This window comes from Artemia sp. Qi Xiang Cuo, chromosome 15 (assembly GCF_049724085.1).
Source record: "Artemia sp. Qi Xiang Cuo chromosome 15, ASM4972408v1, whole genome shotgun sequence".
NCBI classification, from domain to species: Eukaryota; Metazoa; Arthropoda; class Branchiopoda; order Anostraca; family Artemiidae; genus Artemia; species Artemia sp. Qi Xiang Cuo.
The window spans coordinates 24,717,598-24,743,010 of record NC_142808.1 but is presented as its reverse complement, the minus strand read 5'-3'; the positions used below and the strand labels follow the sequence as shown (position 1 = coordinate 24,743,010).

The 25,413-nt window shown below is 34.9% G+C and overlaps 1 protein-coding gene across 1 annotated transcript in view; it reads left to right on the top strand.

The window, feature by feature from the left end:
* The window catches only part of LOC148943480 (uncharacterized), an 87,196-nt gene that overhangs the window by 8,596 nt on the left and 53,187 nt on the right, over positions 1-25,413 (top strand). The window contains exon 3 of the mRNA XM_089101146.1: positions 3,141-3,233. Coding sequence (XP_088957272.1) covers positions 3,141-3,233 — 93 coding nt within the window. The remainder of the gene's footprint in view (positions 1-3,140; positions 3,234-25,413) is intronic.

Below are 25,413 nucleotides of genomic sequence, written 5' to 3'. Positions count from 1 at the left end.
GTATTTTGATACAAATAGATACATCAAAGGAATCAGATTTTAATGTTGATTTCAAATATATACGTTTCATCAAGTTTAATTGTACCCATCAAAAGTTAGGCGCTGAGAAAATTTGGCTGATTTTTGAAAAAAGGAGGAAAGACCCCTAAAAGTTATAGAACCTTAATGAAAATCACACCATCATATTCAGCGTATCAGAGAACCCTACTGTAGAGGTTTCAAGCTCCCATCTACAAAAATGTGGAATTTTGCATTTTTTGCCAGAAGAAAGATCACGGGTGCGTGTTTGTTTGTTTGTTTTTTTTTTTTTTTTTTCCCCAGGGGTGATCGTATCGACCCAGTTGTCCTAGAATATCATGAGAGGGCTAACTGGAACGGAAATTAAAAGTTTTAGTGCCCTTTTTAAGTGACCAAAAAAAATGGAGGGCGACTAGGCCCCCTCCCACGCTCATTTTTTTCCCAAAGTCTACTGATCAAAATTTTGAGATAGCCGTTTTGTTCAGCATGTTCGAAAATATAATAAGTATGTCTTTTGGGATAACAATCCCCTGAAATTCCCGGGGGTAGGGCTGAAAGTTATGAACTTTACCCAATGTTAATATATAGTATTGGTTATTTGGACGTATACAGACGTTTTCAGGGGAGATTTTGCCGGGTAGTGGGGGGGGGGGGTGGTTCGGGGGTTAGGGGGTAGGATATGTACATGAAGTTTTAAAGGGGGAATGGACAATTCTGTTAAGGGGACGCCGGACTTCCCAGCATTATTTAAAGCAAGATCAGAAATTTAATATAAAAAAACAACTATTTCAACTGCAATAGCAGCAACATCGAAACTTCAAACGAACAGAAAATATTACATATATGATTGGGTTCACCCCGTAGTCAATAGCTCGCTCTTTAAGCCAAAGATTTTTTAGTACTTTCATAAGAGCTATTTATTCTAATTAACGGCCTTTGTGATTAAGCGGTCATTTTTAAAGAATTGGAACAAAATTCGAACTTTCGCTTAAAGAGCAAGGTATTGACTAGGGGGCGAACTCCCTAATAAACAAATTAAAAATATATGAATATAGAAGTTCGTTACGTAAGTTAATTCGTAAGCTATGTATATTTATTACTAATAAAAACGTTCGTAAATATAATTAAACAAGTTTCGAGAAAGCCATTTAACTAAATAAAAGTAAATTAATATGAAAATTTTGTTTTAGTTATTCATGTACGGTGAGCCAAGATCAAAACCTGCATTTATTCAAAAACGTTCAAAAATTAAATAAAACAAACAAGTTTTTTAAACTGAAAGTAAGGAGCGACAATAAAACTTAAAACGACCAGAAATTAGTCCTTATATGAACGGGGCTGTCCCCTCCTCAACGCCTCGCTCTTTACGCTAAAGTGTTACTCTGTCTCACAACTTTATTCTTTAAAAAAATAAAAAACTTTATCGTAAATGGCGAGGCGTTGAGGCGGGGACAGCCCTGTTCATATACGGAATAATTTCTGTTCGTTTTAAGTTTTATTGTCGCTCCTTACTTTCAGTTTAAAAAACTTGTTTTTTTTATTTAATTGTAAATAAGGAACGATGCGGCTCAAAGTAACCGTAACTCTAAAAAATGGAATTTTAATACCTACAGATATATCAAAAGAATCGGGCTAATATGTTGATTCTAAAATATATGAGATTCGTTTAGTGTTACCCATCAAAGGCTACGAGCCTCATAAAATTTACCTGATTTATGACAAAGGAGGGAGGCACCCCCTAAAAGTCAAATAATCTAAATGAAAATAACACCCTAAGATTCAGCGTATAAGAGAACCTTGTTGTAGAGGTTTTAAGCTCCTATCTGCAAAAATGTGGAATTTTGTATTTTTTTGCTTTGCCAGAAGAAAAATAAGGGATGCGTGTTTATTTGTTTGTTTTAATAGTTTGTTTTCCCAGGGATGATCGTATCCAGTCAATTGTCCAAGAATATCGAGAGAGGGCTCATTTGAACGAATATTAAAAGTTCTACTGCCCTTTTTAAGTAACCAAACTGATTGAAGGGTATCTAGCCTCCCTTCCACGTCCCTTTTCCCCAAAAATCATACGATCAAAATTTTGAGATAAACATTTTGTTCAGCACAGTTGAAAGGCTCAACAACTATGCCTATTGATATAACATGACCCTTCATAGCCTTGGGGAAAGGTATTTAAGTTATAAAATTTACCCATTTTTTCGTATAGTATTTGTTATTGTGACTGTTTGGGTGTGGGGGGCGGGGGGGGGGGGTTGAATTTTCTGCAGGAGGATTTTCCATGTGGAGGGAAGTTTTCAGGGGGCGAACTTTTCAGGGTAAATTTCACACTGGGGGTATTTTCCTATTGGGGGGGGATTTTTCCGGGAGGTGGAGCAGGAGTTCCCAATATTATTTAAAACAAAGATAAGAAATTAAATAAAAAATTAGTTTTTTAACTGAAAGTAAGGAGCAACATTAAAAATTGAAGCGAACAGAAATTATTACGTATATATGCAAATGCAGATTACTCTTGCCCAAGATGTAACCTAGGTATTGAGGAGGTGGCCCATTTTCAAACAGTGGGCAGGAAAATTTCTATATTCAGGGAAAAGTATTTGGAGGGTGTTAACTTAGTTGTCCGCGGTATCATTAACACAGCAGCAAAAAGGTTAATCATGCAGTGTTATAGTTGCATAAAGGTAGTATTGACATCAACGAGTATAACTTGATATTTATGCAATTTTTATTGTAAAATGTAATTAAGGATACTCTTCTGTATGGCCTGTTTTTTGGCTTATAATAAATTATTATTATTATTATTATTATAGGGGTGGTTTCCCCCTCCTCAATACCTCGCTTTTCACGCTAAAGTTAGAATTTTGTTCCAATTCTTTAAGGAAGACTCCAGTGACACAAGGGTCGTTAAATTAGAACAATATGAAGCTTTTTTAGAAATACTAAAAAAAATCAGAGAGAAAAGCGAGGCATTAAGAAGGGGAAAACTCCCCTCATGTACAGAATAATTTCTGTTCGTTTTAATCTGTAATGAAACGTCAAGATATGAATGAACTTACTGAATTAGTTTCTTAAAGTAAAATTAATAACCTAGATTAACTCACACATTAAAGCTCTTTATTTCGTTTCAGGTTGTCAGGACTGGTTTTTTCGTGTATTCAGATATGTAGAATTGAGAGAATATATACGGAACAATATTAACAAACCTTTGGACTTCAATCGAGGTAAATTTTGAAAATGCTTTTTCAAAGTTTTAGGACTCCTGATTTATGGTACAGACTGAATTTCCCACACAGGCCACCCATTTCTTTTACATCCCTAATTATAGTGAAATTGATATCCGATATCACTTTTAACATTTTAAAAATGGTCAAAACAGTTAGTTTTTTTTCTTTGTCTAGATGTGCTAGATAAAACTTTTTATGCTGCCTTTGAAAATATAGGGAGTGTCAACTTTAAATTTGATTTTCACAAAATCATATGTCACAAAATCACAAAATCGACATTACTCTGGACAGACAGTGGAAATCTTTTCACTAGTGACAAAGATGAAGCAATTTCAAATAACTTGTTTTGACTAAATTGAAGAAAAAGACGAATAATCACTGAGTAACTAATTATGGGCTTGAAGATAGTTTTAAAATTTTAAATCGGATCATACTGAGATCTTGAACAATAGAAAACATTATAACACTGAAATCCTTCAGCAGTTGTTGCGTGTATTGAAATTATGAATTGGAAAGGGTTTTTAACTATTGACTTGAAACTTTTTTGTTTGTTTTTCAAATTCATTGCCAGATTTCTACTTGATTTTTATGATTTTATAGATAATAGTTGTTTAATGAACGTTAAAAATAGCCGTTATTAAATTTTAAGTTTTTATCACCGCGGAAGTACTTAATGCCTTGGTTTCATCAAAGGCCGTGCAGTAGCACTGCCTAAGTAAAGAGTCATTTGACTTCAACGTATTATTATTTTTCACCCTGCCACTTTCCAAGGAATAAATGGTAGTAGGTACTTCAGAGGGGGCTCATTCTATTGGAAATAGACAGATCAAGTGCTGGCAATGAAAAGCTCAAGAATTTTTTGTTTCCTGATCCCCCATGTAACCCGATGAGACATCTGATCAAAGTTTTGAGATATCCATTTTATTCAGATTGTCGATAGGTCCAATAAATACGATTCCCAAAATAATATGATCTCCAAAGCCCCATGGGATAGGGGCCATAAATAATGTACTTTGCCCATTGTTTAAATTTAGGTTTTATAATTGGAAATAGGGCTTGTTTGGTGTTGGGTGTGCAGTTGGCTTGAAACTTTAAGAGAGACCCTAAGAGAGAAGGGGACCCTAAGAGAGAAGGAAAAATATAAAAATCTACTGGTTCCCCAAAAATATTCCAACAAAGCGCCTCTAAAAAGCGTATAAGCTATCTTTCCTCGGCCGCCTCTCATGAGAGGGCAGTAAAAGAAATTTATGATTGATATATCCTTTTCTAACCACAAAAAACAGAACTCCTTTTAATAAATGACCGCGAAATGCGTTTACTTTGGCAACAGAAAATTACAAAAATTATAGCATAAAAGTTTCTATTAGTAAAATAGCGGACTAAGATACGTGTGTATTCAAGGGTAATTACAGGATTAGGGTCAGGATAGCTCCAGCCCTCTAGAAGAAAAAAATTAAACATATCTCCAATTCATATGAATAATAATACCCCGATTCATTCACCCAGAATTAAGGCCGTATCCAGGGGGGCTACCCGGTTTGAACCCCCCCGAAATTTTTGACCGAGTCGAAAATAAGTCGAAAATTAGTAAAACCTAGGTAAAAATCAGTAAAATTAGTCAAAAACTGAGTCAAAAATTATTAACCCCTCCCCCCCGAAAAAGTCAAAAATTAGTAACCCCCCTTCCCCCCGAAAAAAAGTCCTGGATCCATCCTTGCCCAGAATTATGTTAGTAAAACCATTATGAAGAATTTATTGTGCAGAATTATTATTGATCAAAATATTTTACTGATTTTACAAGTTCTGTATAGCACTTAAATTACAATCCAGCATTTGGATTTTTAAGCAGAAAAAGTTAAAAACAAAGAATATGCCAATAAAAGACGAACAAAGTCTAATTAAAAAAAAAGAAGAAGTTTTTCAAGGAAAAGTAAAGAGCCGTTGTAAAACCTAAGATGAACAGAAATAAATTACTTTATCAGTTCAAACGTAAAACGAATAGAAATTAATATGGATGAACAAATGAAACGCAAAATGAGCAAAAACTAAAATAGATTACCGCATCAAATATAAACAAAACAGATAGTGCAATAGATCAATAAACAGACCATAAAATAAGCAGGAATCAAAATGAATAATCAAGTCAAGCTTAAAACTAACAGAGTATACCACACACAGGGGTTAGGTTTACCAACCCTTGAACCATTTATAGGCAATAGTGCTATAAACAAAATATTTTTCAAACATTGTTTCTTTTATAATTGGAACACTTAAAAATCTAAAATTGCTGAGGTTTCTAGGAATTAGTATAATTATATGTTAAACTACCTGTCTACTTTCATTATTTATTATTTATTCCGTTTGTCTTGATTATCATGTATATTGTATTTTTTTTTCGATATTTTGACTAATAAAGCCACACTGTTCGAAATGCCTATCGTTTTTAGTACAACACAATCAATACTCAAGCTGTTTGGAGGGTTTGACAGAGGGGGAATAGGACCACTTTTATTTGTAAACTTTGATTGGCCTTGTGACATTTTGTTGTTGTATGACATTATTCTTAAGAAAAATGAAAAATACACTTGACAGTCATTTTTAGCCAAGCACAAATGACGCTATAGCTTTTAAAGGGTTTAGGGGAAGATAGCCTAACTCCTGTCTGTGTAATTTGGGCTCGTTTTAAGTTTGACTGGAATATTCATTCCCATTTCCGTTCATTTTAAGATTCATTTGTTTATCTATAGCACCATCTGTAATCTTTATGTTTGGTGTGATTATTAATTTAAATTTTCTTTTGTTTAGGGTTTCATTTATTCATTGATAGTAATTTGTGGAACCTATTATGTCCCTTTCTTTTTCTCATCTTAGGTTTTAATATGGCTCTTTATTTTTTCGTGAAAAATTCATCTTTGAATTGTTTTTTATTAATCATAAGAACCTGACTTGCTTAAGTTGATTTTATAATAAGATGCTAAGCAGGACATGATTTCAAGTACCTAATTTTGGCTGTGAATATTTGACAGGTATTATACTCTTGTATACTCTTGTAAATAGTAGTATGTTCAGTTGTTGAGACGACTATATATGACAGATAGATTTCCTTATTTTAAAATTGATATTCTATTATATGGAATTGTCAAATCATAAATTGTATAACATATTGGTTGTTAAACTACTGTTTTTATGTACAATAGATCATAAAAGTGACATATTAGACGTTTCAAGGGGGTCAAGAAGCATACTTTAAGTACTAGCTGAAAATGCCATTCAGAGGCTCTATAGTTCGCCGAATTAGCTCAAAATACTTATCATCAGGTTCGTAACCAGGATTTTTTTCGGAAGGGTGTTATAAAATAATTTGTTACCGTAATACATTATATGCGCGATATTGTACAGCGAACATGCTGAAGAAACTAGTCAAACAGGTTTCTTTCAAGGGACAATTCCTATGCTGAGGATTGCAAACAGTGCTTTATCACTGCGTTTATAATATTTAAACTTCTTTATTTTGGAGTTTAGGAGGAAAAAAGTACCTAGGTTAGGCTACGCATTTAATATGTTATGCTTTACACACACACCCCCCCACCCCACCCCCTGATGTGCAAATATATAGCCGAAATTTGTTTCTAAACTATTATATTTTTATCCTATTTGTTTTATTTTATTAGTATTAACCAAACTTCTCGCGTGTGTTACAGATAATATAACAGTACCAACAATTTTTTTTCAGGCGTTTTTTTCCAGACAGTTCGTGGTAACGAACTGTAAGTAAGGAGCGACCCGGCTCAATAGTAACCGAAACTCTAAAAAATGGAATTTTGATACCAATAGATAAATCAAAAGAATCATATTTTTATGTTGATTGCAAATATACAAGCTTCATCAAGTTTTAGTCTTACCCATTAAAAGTAACGCGCCTGAGAAAATTTGCCTTGTTTTCAAAAAATAAGGGTAACACCCCCTAAAATTCATAGAACCTTAATGAAAATCACACTATCAGATTCAGTGTATCGGAAAAACCTATTGTAGAGGTTTCAAGCTCCTATGTGCAAAAATGTGGAATTTTGCATTTTTTGCCAGGAGAAAGATCACGGATGCGGGTTTATTTGTTTTTTTTTTCGTTTTTTTCTTTTCCCCAGGGGTGATCGTATCGATCCAGAGGTCCTAGAATTTAGCAGGAGTGCTCATTTAAACTGAAATTATTCCGTATATGAAAGGGACTGTCCCCTCCTCACCGCCTCACTCTTTACGCTAAAGTTTTAATCTGTGTCACAACTCTATTTTTAAAACAATAAAAAACTTTAGCGTAAAGAGCGAGGCGTTGAGGAGAGGACAGCCCCTTTCATATACGGAATAAATTTTGGTCGTCTTAAGTTTTAATGTCGCTCCTTACTTTCAGTTAAAAAAAACTTATATTTTTTAATTTAATAACTTTGAAAAACGCATCAAATATTTATTTATATTCATTTGTGTTACTTATTTGCCGAGTCGGACAAAAATTTGGGGGGGGGGATGAAAACCCCCTGGTCCCCCTGCATATGGGTTTTCTAATCATCCCTAAATATTTTAGGTAAACTCTATGGTTTAGTCATTATTTGCCATCCTTCTGAACACACAAATATAATATTTTTCTACGAATCCTGAGTCTTCGTTAACAATTTTGTAGCTAGATAGATGACGCGCAAGCTGTTCAAGTACAAAAGATTGTGATGAGATGATCATCCATGTAATTGCAGATACCAAAATTTACTTTTCTTTTTGATCGGAAAATATTTTGAATTCTCCTATTTTACCGGGAAATATTTGTATTATAGAATATGAATAAAAGAATTAACTTTGAAAGATGGAGAAACATACAAAAGGGAACTAAAATTATTCTTTTAGGCAAAGAGGATCAGTCTATACGATATATTCTCTTCCGTAGTGATGATGAATCGCTAACAAAATACACACCATTTTGTTTTTTTTTAGTATTTTTTCTCGTGAAGGGGATGTATACTTCTTTTCAAGGTTATGTTACTATACAGTAATTTGACTTCTAGATATCATTACTAGCTTCCAATTTTTTTTCCTATCTCATTGCTGATTAGGCAGAATAGTCTCGTTAAGAGACACAAAAAAAAAGAAAAAAAGAAAAAAAATTGAGCACAGTGCTATACACTATTTTACCTGGAGTTCAGATTTGTTGAAGGCTTGTAACAATATCCCCAGCCTTGTGTCTATCCGTTATCATGGGCTTAATTTCAGCATTTCGATTGAGGGAGCGCAAGAGGGGTTCCGCATCTTGGGATTTGAATTACCCTTCAGGGGAAAAGGGTCCCCCAGAATATATTTGAAAAATACAAGCCTAAATGTTTTAAAGCTGTCTGGAAACTTATTTCGGGAAAACATTTTATAATCGATACCAAACAGTGAAAAAGTAAAGGTGGTGTGGACCTACCCTAAGTCTTCAATAACACATTTTTCTTCAAGTGGTAACGAGGAAAAAGCTACTATTTAGCAAAAACGCTGCAAAAATAATTGAGGATATTACACAATACATAATACATTAAAAACAATGCACACATCAAACAAACGTTAAATTCAGATGACAATCCCGCCACTGCATTTGTCTGGTGGTGGAGACTCATTAGTGAATTCTTGGCAGTCGAGGAGCATTGCTTGTACGAGCAATAGGGGATGCCTCTGTCCGAAGCCCCTCAATGAGAAACCCAGTTACGTGTCCTCACCGTTTCAGAAGGGTGGGAACCACTTTCTGAAACTATCATTGACAGATGCTAGCTACCAGGCAGAAAAAGTGATGTTTGGAATTGGGTACCAGACGGTTAAAGATATTTTCTTGAATGGTATAGAAATAGAAGACAATAGTAATGAAATTCTTACTTCTAAAGCATTCTCCGTAAGCAATGCGCCGGAGGCTCTGGCAGTCCCAGTGGAAAGTCAGCAAGCCGGCCCTCTATTTAAACGACGACAATCCTTCCGTTTGAGGGGTGGGGAATTGTTTGCTCAATGAATTGTTTGACAACAAAAACATTTATTGCTGGAGAGTCTAAATGATATGACATGGCCATCCTAGGCCAATCTGAAACGAGAGGCAGCGAAACCATTGCAATGAACTTGTCTTTGCTCTCGATGGAGAGGACCCCTGACTCTTTTTTAATTCCGGTTCAGACGATGCTTCAGGACAAGACATTGTAGGACTCTTAATAAATAACGGAGCCAGAATCAACCTCCTAGAACGGAAATACGTCTCCTCGTGATTGAGTTTGGCATGCTTTAAGAGCCATTTATTCGACATCACTGCTATTGTCACATCCGACTAGAATCTCAAAAGAATTTGTAATGGATGAGCTCTTTGATAAGCTAACAATTTAGTTAGATCCATACCAAGGTGTGACCTTCTGATTATTGCTGGAGATTTCACCGCTTACATCGGTAGCTATGAAGCCGGCAATGAACGGGCTGTGGATAAATTTTTATTTAAAGATAGATGCGTGCGATGGAGAAGACTCGTGGAGCTTGCTCAACTCTAAAACATAGTCATAGCCATATAGCCTGTTCAAGCACAAACCATTGCACAAGGATACCTGGAGATCCAGAGATGGAAGGAAAGGATCTTAACTCGATCACATTCTAACACCGGATTATTGGAGAAGCTCTATTATGAACTGTATGGCCTTTAGTGGCACTGACGCTGGTCTCCAAAAACGGGCCTAACCACAAACTAGTTTAGTTTATCCTAGCCCTCTAACTAGAAACGCGAATAAGAGCTATCCCCCCTCAAAGTACGATGTAAGACACCTCCAAGACAAACAAATAATGGAACAATTACGTTTAGAGCTTTCTAATCGGTTCTTAATCCTAGCTTTAGATCCTGGCAGGCCGCTGGAATTGACTTGACCCCAACGGAAATTTTAAAGCAGCCCCAAGCCTAGGTTCAAGAGTTCAGGATCGTTTCACAGGAATTTAGACACAAGAACCATTCCACAAGGATTGGCAAGACTCTGTGAACATCCCCGCATTCAAGATGGGGAAAAACTGAATAAAAAAACTACCACAGAAGCAGTCTTAATCGATTTTGCGATCCTGTTCGGTTCACTTTTCCTTTGTGGGATTTGGATGGCAATGCTGGACGACGGAGTGCCGCTCAAAATCATTCACCTAATCCAGACATACTGCAAACACTCGATCCTGCATTTAAGTCAACGGAGAACTATCATCTTGCTTTTCAGCTTAGTCATGGACTGGATTTTGAGGAAAGCCTTGCAAGGCTGCATTGGAATTAACATAAGCTAGAAGTTCAACATCAACGATTTGAACTGCGTCAAAGATGTCGGTCTTGCTGCTAGGTAGCTCATCCGAAGAAACTCAAGACATGCTCTAGAGAGTATCTGTAGTAGCTGATCCCATTTGATTGGAGATCAGTATTTTGAAGACAAAAGCAATGACCAACGATGAATCTTGATCACCTCTAATATGGCTTCACTTTCAGATTGAGCTAGTTGACAAATATGACTACCTAAACTCAATCATAGACCTCAATGGTGGATGCAGTGATGAAATTAGTGCCAACACATCAGTAGCCTCCATTATCTGTTCACAACTGTGTGGACTGCTCTGGAAAAGATGGCGATTAGTGTAGGAGTACCGAGTACCGATGAGTAACACGGTCAAAAAAATCAATTCATCTGACCTTAGGCACATAAGAAACGTATTTGACTGAATCTGCGTGACCGAATCCTGGACGAAATGGCAAGAAAACGTTTCGAATAGAGGTATGATCTGAAAACCATCGTTTGGCACCGCCGTCTTACCTGGTTCAGCTATATCTATCGCAGACTTTGTAACTCCTTTGTTTCTTGGACACTTTGATGCCAAATACTCCCAGACTCGAAAAAAGGCACGGAAGCCAGTAAATTCTTAGAAGAACATAATCAAATTTGGCTTAAAACCGGGCGAGGGCGTTCACACGACAAGATTGCCGATGGTGAGATCTGAAGTCAAGCCGATTCGACTTGAAATTTGTTGCCCCTTTGACCCTTGACTGCAACCAACGGAATGCGATGTTTGGCACTTCCTAATGCCAGGGAAAGCTACACAGCTTGTGTCCAGATTTAAGTACAAGGACAAGCAAGTAGCTTACCCAATCACACTTCACATAAAACTAGTATTGCCGTAATTTCTGCCGGATCTACGCTAATTTAATCGAAAGTTAATTTTAAATGAACCTCTTAACGTAGTCCAATTTTGTATTTTGGCAAAAAAATGAAACTGGAAACACATAAACAAGTTTCGCACCAACTATTTTGTAGGTTTACCTTCTTTTTCCCCTCAAATGACGCCTTTGTCCTTTACCATTCCTTATTTAAAAAGCTGAAATTGCAACAATGAACTAAAAATACGATTAAGTAACATTACGATTAACTAAGTTTAATTCTCTTGAGATCAGAGCCACCTATAAAGTGTGAGGATCTAAATCTAGAAACAATACATGGAACCATTGACGCTTCGGCAACGGAGTGTGATTGCTAAAATGAATAAACAGTGTTATTCAAATTATTGTTCTTGAACTTTAACGAATGTATAGACAAAAATTCTTTAATGAACTGGCATAAACAAAAAAACATGAAAGTTAATGAAATGCATTCAAAACAATAACAAACTATTCAAAAACGTGCAAAGAGAATGCAATCGAATTCAAAATCAAGTCTATGAAACGTGAAACTGTCAAAAATAAGTTAGAGTAGGGGACTTTACCGTTTTCGTTGGATGAATTAGGCTATAGGTTTTGGGTCATTACATAAAGGCTATTAGTGTAGCTGAAACTACAATACTTTGCTTTGCAAGTAGGTAAAAAAAAAAAATTATCAAAAAACAAGCTTTTACTACTAGGGTTGTAGATTTGCAATGTAATTACAAAGATTATTCAAAAATTTAATAGAAATTATTTAAAGCAATAGTTTTTAAGATATATTTGTATGTTTCCATCTGTATAGACAAACCTTTAGTTGAATGTGATGGGTATTTACAACTTTGTGCACTGTTTCCGCCTATTTCTATGGTGCATGGTCATGGTTATACCCATTGAGATTACCCAAAACTACCGCATTGAGATGTAGATGTAATTTTTCAAATAATGTGGCTAGAATACAGGCATTGTCTATAAATTAAATAAAAAAAACAAGTTTCTTAAACTGGAAGTAAGGAGCGACGTTAAAACTTAAAACGAACAGAAATTATTCCGTATATGAATAGGGATGTCTGCTCCACAATACCTTAAGAGTTAAGATAATGTTTTTTATTGTTTTAAAAAATAAATTTTTGTTAAAGATTAAACAAGTATAGTTAATTTCAAGTCGGTGAGTATGGGAACGTACCTTGAATAAAAGGACAAAAACATTGTCGGCTTTATGGTTAATGTCGCTCCTTACTTCCAGTTTAAAAAACTTGTTTTTTTTATTTAATTTCTGATCGCTTTTTAGTTAATGCAGCTTTTATTTTGGCTCACCGTCATTGAATAAGTAAACCAAATTTGCATAAAATTTTTACTTTTCTCTTGCTAAATGGCTGTCTCTAAGTTTGGCTCTGGCGTAATTTACAAATTAACTTACGTAACGAACTTCTATATTCATATATTTTTCTTCTGGCAAAAAATACAAAGTTGCAGATTTTTGCAGATATAGGCTTGAAACCTATGTAATAGGGTTTTTTGATAAGCTGGATCTGACGGTGTGATTCTCATTAAAATTCTTTCACTTGTAGGGGATGTTTCCCCCCTCTTTAAAAAATTTGGTAAATTTTCTCAGACTCGTAGCCTTTGATGGGTAATACTAAACTTAATAAAATTTATATATTTAGAATCAGTATTATAAGCCCATTCTTTTGATACATTTATTGACATCAAAATTCCGTTTTTAAAAGTTTCGATTACTATTGAGTCGTATCCCTTGTTTTTTGTTTTTTTTTTTTTACATGTATGTTATTACGTATATGAGGGGGCTCTCCCCTTAGTCAATACCACGCTCTTTACGTTAAAAGTTAAAAAAAAATTTAATTCACAAACCCCTGAATCACAAAGGTCGTTTAATTATAAAAGATAGCTCTTTTGAAAGCACTGAAAAAAAAAACTGTAGCGTAAAGAGCAAGGTATTGACTTGTGGGAGAACCCTCTCATATAAGTAATAATTTCTGATCGTTTTCATTTCTAATGTTGCTTCTTACTTTCTGTTGAAAAAACTTGTTTTTTTTTTAAATTTAATTTCTGATCGTTTTTTAAATAATGCTTGGAAATCCGGCGCCCCCTTCATAGAAATGTCCCTTACCCCAAAGAAACATCCTCCACGGAAAGATTCTCCCGAGTAACCCCCTCTTCCAGCCCCCCCCCACCAGAAAAAAAATCCTTCCTGAAAATGTCTATACTTCCCAATAACCAATACAATATGTAAGCAATGGGCAAAGTTCATAACTTGTAGCCCTTCCCCTGGGAACTCTGGGGGACTAAGTCATCCTAAAAATTATATTTATTAGATTTTCGACTATTTTGAACAAAATGGCTATCTCAAAATTTTAATTGGGTGACTTTGAAAAAAAAATGAGTGTGGGAGGGGGCTTAGTTGCCCTCCATTTTTTTTTGTCACTTAAAAAGGGCACTAGAACTTTTAATTTCCGTTCCAATGACCCCTCCTACGATATTCTAGGACCACTGGGTCAATACGATTACCCCTGGGGAAAAGAAAAAAAATTAAAAAAATAAACACACATCCGTGATCTTTCTTCTGGCAAAAAATGGAATATTCCACATTTTTGTAGATAGGCGCTTGAAACCTCTGCAGTAGGGTTCTCTGATACGCTGAATATGATGGTGTGATTTTCATCAAGGTTCTGGAACTTTTAGGGGGTCTTTCCCCCTTTTTTGAAAATCAGCCAAATTTTCTCAGGCACGTAACTTTTGATGTGTAAGATTAAACTTGATGAAACTAATATATTTGAAATCAGAATTAAAATCTGATTCTTTTGATGTATCTATTGGTATCAAAATTCCGCTCTTTAGAGTTTCGGTTACCATTGAGCCGGGTCGCTCCTTACTTAAAGTTCGTTACCACGAACTGTTTGACAAGAATATAATAACAGCAAATTCCAAACTCTCTCCCATTGTCGTTGTGACTGCCTTTAATTTTGTGCAAGAATCATTGTTACATTGATCATCAAAAATGTATAATCTATTGTAATATCGAAGCTTTTTGTCGAATAATGCTTGTTTTTTCTATTGATTTCTAAGTAAGCTGCTACTGAATATTTCTTAAAGCTTATCGCATGACATATCAGGTTGTTACTATGCCTATTTTGGAAGTTCTAAGCCCCAAAAAGTTTTTTCGATTATGTCCTTTGATGTGGCAACAGTTTTTCGCGAAGAACTTGATGATTTTTAGTAGGCAAGTGAAAAAGGGAGAAGGGGGTTTTAGTTTTAATTTGCCCCTTCTAACAATATTGAATTTTTATATATTTCCTGACATATTATATATTTTCCTGTATTTTGTGCGTTTCTTGTATTTTTTAAACCCTCCTCACCTCAATCTAATGTCCTTCCTCCCAAAATATCTTCGTGCATAACAAATTATACACACTACATAAAATAAATGTAAATTAATTTTATCAATTGAACGGAGCGTCCGAAACAGATGAACCCAATCCAATAAGTCTATTTATTAAACACTTAATTTGACCTATATACGGGCATTAGTTTTTTTGGGGGGCTCTTCGTCCTGATTCTTATTATGTTGCTATAGCGACTGAAAACGTAAAAACTTTCAAATAGCAGACGCTATTTTCTATATAGCCTACATTGTTCACAATCCATTGCAGCTGAAGGTCAACGATAGGCAGAACTTGCCAAAAATTTGATACTTTTTACTTGACTCTCTATTCATAGAATTGATTTATTCATCCCCACGTATACGTCTTCTTTCTTGGCAAACTATGTTGAAAGTGCTGAAACTTCCAAATTTCTTCCTCCTCAAGATCCCTTTCGTAATTTTTGAATATCTCTTGTTCTTGTCTATGATACGTTCTCCGACCATAAATGCCATGGGTAACGTATTTACATAGCCAATTTTTCTTGCTAAATTGGCTCTTACATATTAAACTGACATATTATTTCATTAGGAAATTCTAGAGATCTAAAAAATGAGTTTCCGAAATGCTTGTTTGTATCATCTCAATCAAGATGTACGAGGAATGTAGGACAGCTGTGTTTTATCCTATTAATAAAATGAGACAATGTCTATTCTAGAAGAAGTAATGAATTGCTAGAAATAAAGCTGGTTTGATGACCCATCGATTTGAACACTCTGGTTATTATAATTTATTTATTTGTTTATTTATTAGTACCAAAATACGGTAAGCTTTAATAACCCTGTCCCACTAAGCAATTATAAAAAAGTCTATGACAATGTTGACGACATAACATAAACATACAGGAACTGAAACATACAGTAAACATACACACTGAAAACATAATAACGGAAACATACAGTAGCATATCAAACTAACTGAAACATATCTAATAATAGTTGAAACATACCAAAAAGTAAGCCAACAAAATAACTGAAAAACATACTGGTCACAAATCAGCTACTACAAAAGTAAAAATATTCTCAATATGGATTGTGATAAGACCTAGATTGCAATAAGATAATGGAAGCTATATTGTGTCTTGTTTTAGGAAGCTCATATTTATCCACGCAACTCAATTATTTCTAATTTAGAATGGACTTGTCTAGTGGGGAATTGCTTGAGAGATTTGGGGTAGAGTATGTCGGGGGCGAGTATTCAGTGTGAATCAAAATTTTAGGACCTTCTTCTAGACATTAGGACAGATACAGCATATGCTGGTTACTTATTTAGTAATGTATTTATAGTTGACTTTTATTACCTACAAGTGCTAAATTGCAAACTGTATTTAAAATAAGTTTGTAAATTATGCACATCACAGAGGAACCTTATTGTTGATTTTTATTTTACTTTCATCGATAAAAAAAAAAATAATTCAACCAATACAACCATTAGTAACCGGAACTATAAAAACTTAATTTTGACATCAATACATACATAAAAAAAAACCCAGCTTATTATGTCGATTCCGAGTATATAAGATATGTGAGGTTTAGTATTACCAAACAAAAGTTACGAGCCAGAAAAAAAAACGCGTGATTTTTGAAATAGGAGGAAAACACCCTGAAATTCAAGGAATCTTAAAGAAAATCACACTATCAGATTCAGCTTATCATTTTTTGCCACAAGAAAGACCACGGATACGTGTTTATTATTTTTTTCCAGGGATAATCATACTGAAATATTGGTCGTAGAAGATCGGAAGAATGTGCATTTGAACGGAAATTAAAAGTTCCAGTGCCTTATTTAAGTTACCAAAAAGATCGGAGGGTGACTAGCCCTCTCTCACTCCCCTTTCCCTCAAAATTGTCCAATAAAAATTTTGAGAGAGCTATATCACCCAAAAATTTGAGAGTTGAAAGATCCTTCAACTGTGTCTTAAGGAGTAAAATGACTCCTCAGAGTCCGTCGAGAGAGGCTTGTAAGTTATGAAATTTGCCTATTACTTATATATAATATTTGTTATTAGGAAGTATAAAGCAATTTTTGGGTGGGGGAGATTTTGTGTTTGGGGTGGGTCTTCATAGGGAGTATTTTCGTTGGGGGGGGGATTTTTTAGGTTAAATTTTCCAGGGGAAATTTTACAGGGGGGGGATTTGATAGAATTTCTATGCAAAATTATTTTTAATTGTCTCACTTTCTCTTTGTCAACTCAATTCTGCATGTGGAGATGTTCCGGGGGAATTATCCAGGATCTATTTTCAGCGTGCTGGGATTTCGGGAAAAAATTTCCGCAGAAGGGAGGATTTCCAGAGTGATTGAGAAAACGATTAAAATTAGTCTTTTTTAAATAAAAGTATGCTAGAAAGAATTTTTCAAGCTAAATCGTCCGCAAGAAGTTTTAGGGGGGAGGGGAGTGCGAATTTTCAGCAAGGATGGAACTATCTGAAGGGAAATTTTACGGGGGGGGGGGAGGAGGATATATTTTATGGGAGAGGAAATTTTTACGAATAAGTCTCCCGTGACAGAGGGGGAGAATATTTCACTGAGGGTAAGCAACGTTTACCGGCATTATTTGAAAAATGATCAGAATTTAAAAACAAAAAATACGTTTTTTAACTGAAAGTAAGGAGCAACATTAGAGCTCCAAGTGAACAGAAAATTTGCCGTATATTAAGGGATTGCCCCCTCCTCAATACCTTACTGTTTATGCTAAAGTTTGACTGTTTGTCCCAATTTCTTAAGAATGGCTTTTGAAACAAAAGGGCCGTTAAATTAGAATAGGAAGCTTATTTAAAAGAGCTAAATGCTCAAACTTTTTTCTGAGAATTGGAAAGAATTGTTCAAAGTCGAAGTTGTTTTCACTCGGTATCTGGTAGTTTACGCCACAAACAAAAACAAGGACGGCTTGTAAAAAGTCTCAAAACTCAAAAATGTACGTTCTTTTATTGGCTTAAAATTTCACACATAATGTTTTAAAACCAGTTGACTTTTTTCTAGAAATAATAAACCATGCAACTATAGGAAACCAGTCTATTTTTTTTTCAACAAAGTCTGCGGAATGAATGTGAAACAATCGGTAATCTTTACTAATATTTGAATGAAGTTACATCTTGAGATTGGGCAAATTGCCCTGTTTATAACTTGTTAGTCATTTAGCTTTAAAATCGTGTTAATAATTTAGTTTAAGTACTAGGGGCACCTAATTAAAAACACCCTTTTTCCCATAGTTGCCGAAGAACATAATAGATCTAAGAACCGTAAAAACCCATAAGCAAAACTAACTAGTTAATTTTGGCAACTTTTTTCGTCAGTAAATTCAAACATTACCAATTTAAAACTTCTTAGATTTTTTAAGAAGGTTTCGTCACTGCTGCCACGTTGAACCGTAAAAATAAATAAGTAATGGAAACTAGTTAAATTTGGCAACCCCTTTTGTCAGTAAAATTAAAACATTAAATGATTCGAGGATTTACATTTTCTTTACCCGTTTGACATCATATCTTTATAACTTATTGCTTGCTAATTTTTTACCTACTTTTCTTGTTTTCAAATTGGGCACCCTCTTTTACCAAAAACTGCGCAACTGCTTAAGGATTTTTTCTTAAAGATTTATATTTCCGTTTTCTCCAATTTTTCGAAGACTTCATTTTCACAGTCCTTGGCAATTTGACGCATAGATAAAGGGATAATATTAGCCTTATGAGCTCGTGCCATCTCATTGGGGGACGACCTGTATTTTGTTTGGCTCAAAAGGGGGAGGTGGGGGACAGAAAACACGATTTTCAGCTGTGTTGTCAGGTAACTGCAGTACAACACTGTGTTACTTCATATGGAGTTTTTTTTTCATAAGAAATTATATCCCCTATTTTTTCTAAGACTTCAGTTTCTTTATCCTCTAACTTTTAACACATGGGTAAAGAGATCTTCTCAGTACTTCTACTACTAATAACAATCCATTGCAGTGCCAAGCCAATTGAGGCCAGCATAATAGCATATGCTCCTCTTCTAACCCAATATGTTCGAAGCTTTGATCGTCTATCCCTCCCACAAGATTCCAAGTTCTTTAAGATCCTTTCTTATGACCTCTTATCACCTCATTGGGGAAAGAACCGTATCTTGTTTGCACGATTTTTGGCTTTCTTGTCATCTGTCATCCGAAAAATACGCTAGGACTATGTTAACTGGCTTCGTCTGGAATAACTAAATGATCCAGACTATGGTTGAATAATAAAAAAAACTGAGAGGTTACCTGTAAATAATGTTGTGGCTCAAACGTTTTGTTCTTTTTATTTCTCTAAAATGTCAAAATAGAAGAGATCACATTTCGCATTCTTTTCATACGCTCAAAATTTGACAGATCAGCAACAGGTGAGTGCAACAACCGAGAAAAAGGCAGAGTTATATATGTGGTGTGTTGAAATAAAATCGTTACGTTTTGCTTCACAAAACAACCCAGTGGAATCATTTTAACATGGAAGTATGCGATAATGTTCTTGCTTGTCTCTTTCCCTGAAATAACTTGGCAATATATAATTACCTTTTTCAGGCACGTATTTATGATTTTTCTCGGGGGAAAGGGGCACAGTTAAAAAAATATTCAAGGGGGACCAATAATAAAACTCAAAATTTAATTTATAATTTGATTAAGAGATGCCCAGAATTTGTACGAAAATTTAGTATTTGAAGAGGGCTGGCCCGAAGCCACCTTATCTTTGCCAGGAAGCTTATTGTAATTTTAAAGATTTTAAATTCGCAATGAAATGAAAAGATACATTTGCATATATATTTAATATATATGCTATATTAGATAACATAATATTATCTAACATAGATTTGCCCACCTAATATATTTGCACATTTGGGTGTTAGAGAATAGTGGAAATGCCTTTAATATGTGCTTATTCCAGTTTTTGTGCTAATTCCAAACCCCAATTCAAGGCTTATACCGCATTCGGCTATTTTAAATGTGAAAGTAAAGAGTGATATAATGACTGCTGTGACGGTAATTTCTCAAGGATATAACGCCATTTTCTCTCAAAGAGAAGCTACATCCATTCCATAAATATTATGAATATCAGGAAAAGACACCTTGGAACAGCGCAGTGGATAACGCCGCGCCTGGAAACTTTATGGTTGTGGTTCGATCCCGGCTGTTGCAAGGAAGATAACTAGTGCAATCGATTTGATTTAATTTTTTATTTATTTTAGACACTTCATTTTGTATGTGGAAAAATACTTGCATTATTTATGTTTTTTAACTGGCACTGGATATGAAGGGGGGGGGGATACTAAGGAAAAATTTCGTATTGATTTACAAGATTTTGAAACGATTGCAATCAACCGTGGAATCGATATGGACAAAAGGAGGATATGAATATGGAGAAAGAAAATATAATTGAGAAAAACCAAGGGTGCAAAAATGATAAAAATGAAGTTATTGGAAATCTGTGGTTTTTGGCAAAATTTTTGGGATTACAGAGATACAGATATGCAAGAGGCTCGGGATTTGCCTTCTCTGATTTTATTTTTAGTTATTACTCATTTGGTGTGATGTCAACGCCGCGCTAATTATGTGTTGAAATTTGTAACAATTGCTCCTGGTTGTGGCCTGTCGCGTCTGATTTTTTTTCAGGAGAAGTCAAATCAGGCAAAACAAAATCATTTTTTACTTGGCCAAATTTGCCTGAAAAAGCCACAATAAATATACCTAACGACAAATTTCCTGTTACATGTTTTATTTTTTATATATTTGATATACAAAGATATATGGCCAATTTTACTATTTAGATGATTTATTAAGTGGCATTACGGATGTATGTACTGTCAATTTGTGGTTTAAAAAAAACATACTTAATTTTGGTAATTATTTTTAGTTTTTCCTTAATTAATCCAGAGGAATATTAAAAAAGATATTCTAATCCTTAGTTCTCAAGTTCCCGAGAACTAGAGTAATTTTATTGTTATTTCTTGACCCCGCCCCCGGATAATTAACAAAGGTATAATCATATTTTATTTTCGGGAATAATTTTAGTTCTCGGGGAATTTTAAAGGCTATTAAAGAGAATCGGTTCTGAGACCTGTTAAGATTTATGTGATTGCTCTAAAAAACGGAGGAAGATCTGTTAGATTTTTTCCAGAGACATTGCCTACGGATTGTTTTAGGTACTAAACTGACTGATCGTATTTCAAACAGTAGGCTGTGCGAAAAGTGTGGTTTAATCCCGCTTTCTAGGGCTATAATAAATGAAAGGTTAACATGGCTAGGATGTATTCTGCGGATTAATTTTTGACAAATTGCCAAAGATTGTCCTTTTCGGTATACCGTCTAAGGCTAAATGGAAAGCAGGTCGTCCTCAGCTGGGATGAGATGAGTCGTAAGGAAAGATTTAACAGAAATTGGAGTTTCCTGGGAGGGTGAAAAGAGGGAGGTTTAGAATAGATTAGGACGGAGCAGGAGCATGCGCAACTTTGTTAGTTTTAGGCAGATTGTTTCTGAGGTGAGTTGTTAGTAGTAGTAGTACTAGTAGTAGTAATCGTCTTAACGTTTTAATATAGCGTTTCTGAGGTCTTAGTCAACAAATTGGATATTATTTGATATTTAATGTTATCACGGCATCCAATTTCATCTACTTACCGAACTGGCGATATCATGACAATCACCTCCCGAGTCGTGATAATATTGACGATAAGGAAAGATTTAAGGGAAATGAGAGATTCCTGGGAGAGTGTAAAGGGGGAAGCTTTAAATAGATTGAGATGGAGGAAGAGCGTGGTTAGCTATGTTGGCCTCAGGTGGCTTGTCGCTGTGAGGAATTGTTAGTATTAGTTGTTGCAGTAGTTAAAAACTCCCCCAGTGCAATTTTCCCTGAAAAAATTATCCTTCTTCATATGGAAATTTAAGTTTCTGATCGTTTTTATAAATCGTGCTGGAAATCTCCTCTCGCTCTCTGTGGAAAGTTATTCCCTCGCTAATTCGTCCCGTGAAAATCTCAAAAGTTGAATTTGCCTATATTGTTACGTAGAAACAAAAATACACGTGGTGTTTGTTATTGAAATGAATACAGACTTTCAAACAGTTCGTGGTAACAAACTATAGGTAAGAGGCAACACGGCTCAGTAGTAACCAAAACTCTAAAAAACAGAACTTTGATATCAAAAGATATATCAAAAGAATTGGCTAATTATTTTGATTGCAAATATATAAGATTCATTTAGTTAATGTCATCCATCAAAGGTTACGAGTCTAAGAAAATTTGTCTGACTTTTGAAAAAGGGGAGAAACACACCCTAAAAGTATAAAAAGAAAGGTAATGAAAATCAAACCATTAGATTCAACGTATCAGAAAACCCTACAGTGGGCGTTTCCCTGGTATTTGTGGAGTTTACCATGTAACTGTATTTCAGTAACTTAAGAGGTTTCAAGCTCGTAATGGCAAAAATGTAGACTGTTGTATTTTTTTTTTGCAAGAAGGAAGATCACGGATGCGTGTTTGTTTATTAATTTTTTTTTCTGTTTCCCCAGGGGTAATTGTATTTAACCAATGACGCAGGAACATCGGGAGAGGGATCATTCAAACGGAAATTAAAAGATATAGTGGCTTCTTTAAGCAACCAAAAGATTGAAGGGCAACTAGGCCCCCTCCCACGCCCCGTTTTTCTCAAAATTATCCAATCAAAATTTTGAGAGAGTCATTATGTTCAACATAGTTGAAAGACCCAATAACTTTGCTTTAGGAGACAACATGACTTCCCACAGTCCCTGGGTAAAGGTCTTTAAGATATAAAATTTACGCATTGTTTACTTATAGTATTTGTTATCGGAGAGTATGCATACATTTTTCGGGTGGGGAGGGGGAGATTTGCTTGGGAGATATTCCACGGGGTGGATTTTTCATGGGAAGGGAACTTTTCGGTGGGGTGAACTTTTCAAGTGAAATTGGTACTAGTGCATTATGAGGGCACCGATATATACTTATCAAGGAAACCAGTCATGAAACCCGTCAAACGGGCTATTTGTAAGAGACCCCTATATATAATTGATTGCAAAGCCGTGTTTTCTCAATGAGTTACAATATTTAAACGACTGTTTTTTGGAGTTTAGGGGGGGAGGTACCTAGGTTATGTTACGTACTTAATATATGCTATACTTTACCCCCGACAGCCCCCCTAATGTGCAAATATATAGCCCAAATTTGTTTCTAAACTATTATATATTCATCCTATTTTATTTTATTTCATTAGCATTTACAAAACTTGACTTCTTTCGTGGTGCCCGCATAATGCACCAGTACCGTTGTTTGGGTATAGAAGGAAGACAAAACGAATAGTTTTTGCCTTTTTACACATCAACTGATCTTAACTTACAATAAAATAAATAAATAAACCCTTTCACTTCCAAACACCTGCAATTTGTATTAAATTATAAACTGGTTTACTTTTCTCTATTCTCAAAGTGCGGCCGTTTCCTTTTTGTTTCATTTTTGTTGTTTTTTTTATTTATTTCCGCGTTATCTTTATCACGTTCAAAAGGAAAGTCAAACACTTATTGCTTTATTTTCCAAATTTCTCACTAAATTGACCAGTAAAATCACAATAGACAAAATTCATTCGTGACGTTTTCAGCCTTTTAATGTAAATATTTTATATCCCACTTTAAACTCTACCCTTTCGTCGAGACGGAAACATTTGCAAATTAAAGTTAATAGTGGATCTGCTCGCCTGCATAATTTTTTGTGTAACTCTTCAGTGCAATTTAGATGTTTTTGCAGATGTCGAATGAGGAAACGATTTTTTGCTATGGACCGTAACTTTTGAAAAAAACTTTACTGTACTCCCTGCAAGGAGTGTATATTTGACAGAATGAATAGAAGGGTGATTTTTTTCTTATCATGGCAAAAAACTGCAGAAACTGCTCAACTCCATGCAATGCGAACTTGAGAGGTTACAATTGTGTTGCTTGGATCAAGTGACTAGTTCAGTTTAAGGTTTTTGAAATGTGATTTGAGAAAGCAACTTTGGAATAGTAGCCTATATCGCTGACATAAATTGGTGAATTTGTTATTCAGATATTTCAAGGCTTGGTACTTGTCTAGAATCCGGTAAGCACGCGAGAATTGTATTGCGAAGATCAGATAGGCATTACCCGGAAATTCATATGAGACGCTGTATAAACAAAGGGTTTCTCATTCCGGGAACCATATTTAAACTTTAGTTTTTTGGGGTTTTGGGGGACTAAAAGGTGCCTAGGTTGGGTTAGGTTACGTATTTGTTATATGCTATGCTTTACCCCCACCCCCCTAATGTGCAAATATGTAGCCCAAACTTGTTTCTGAACTATTATATTTTAATCCTATTTTGTTTTATTTCATTAACATTAACGAAACTTCACTTCTCGCGTACTTACCGGATTCTAGACAAGTACCCAAGGCTTTCGTATGCACAAGGTCAACAAAATTAGAAGGGGGTAGCATTTAGCGAATATTTTCTTTTTCAAAGATGTAAATTAGGTATTTTTCAATCTGTATATGCAATGGCAAAAAGAAACTAGGAACACCAAATGTAGGAAATTAGCAAAAAAAAAAAATGTATTCTAATAAATATAAATTTATTCTCGTATTTTTCTTTTATTCGTGGTTCTCCGGAAAACCTCTACAGCCTTTACCCCCGACACAAACCCAGAATTTTGATTACTGGTGTTGAAAGGGGTAAAAAAAAATTAAGGGAAGACTAAAATATGCTAAATGTGTATTTATTTGGACATTAGTTAAAATTGCAAACAAATGCACTTACTTTTCCATTTTAGTTTATTTTCCAGTTTCTAAGTTTATAATATCTTGCCAATTCATTTGTTTGTTTATGGGGGGTAAGGAACAGGAGCGATGATTCCACGTTTACCAAATAATTATGTAAACTGATTGTAAACATTAACTATACAATTAAATCTTTTGAACCAACATTTTTGGAGTAAGAAAATTCATGTCTCTTGGAACACCTGAATAACGTGGGTAGAGTGGAGGAAGTGGCTCTTGGGATAGAAAAAGAAACAAAAAATAATCAAGTATTTTAGATACATGAATTCATAGAGAAAATAAGGAGTTAGAACTTCCAATTTCTACTTAAAATATCCATAATTTATCCTTTACACCAAATCGTCCTATTCGAGTCAAAATATATTAGAAGTTGTGATCTCATTGTAAATGAGACCATTGCTGAAATTCTACGACGATTAGTTTTATACGATGATGTCTGGTAAAAAAAAAAAAAAAAAAAAAAAAACGAGAAAGAAATAAACACGCACCTGTGACATCGAAAACAAAAAATGTTGCATTTTGTAGTTAGAGGCGGGCGTTAAAATTATGTTAGAAAACTTCTCGAACAAGACCATATCCAGAAGGGGGGGGGGGTTAAGGGTTTTGAGAGCCCCCTCTCCTGAATTTTGTCCGATTCGTGAAAACGTAACAAAAATGCATAAATGCAAAATATATTTTTTATAAGGTTTTTTTTTAAAGTATTTTGTGTAGGCTAATCACATTTCCCCCGAAGAAGAATATCCCCACTTCCA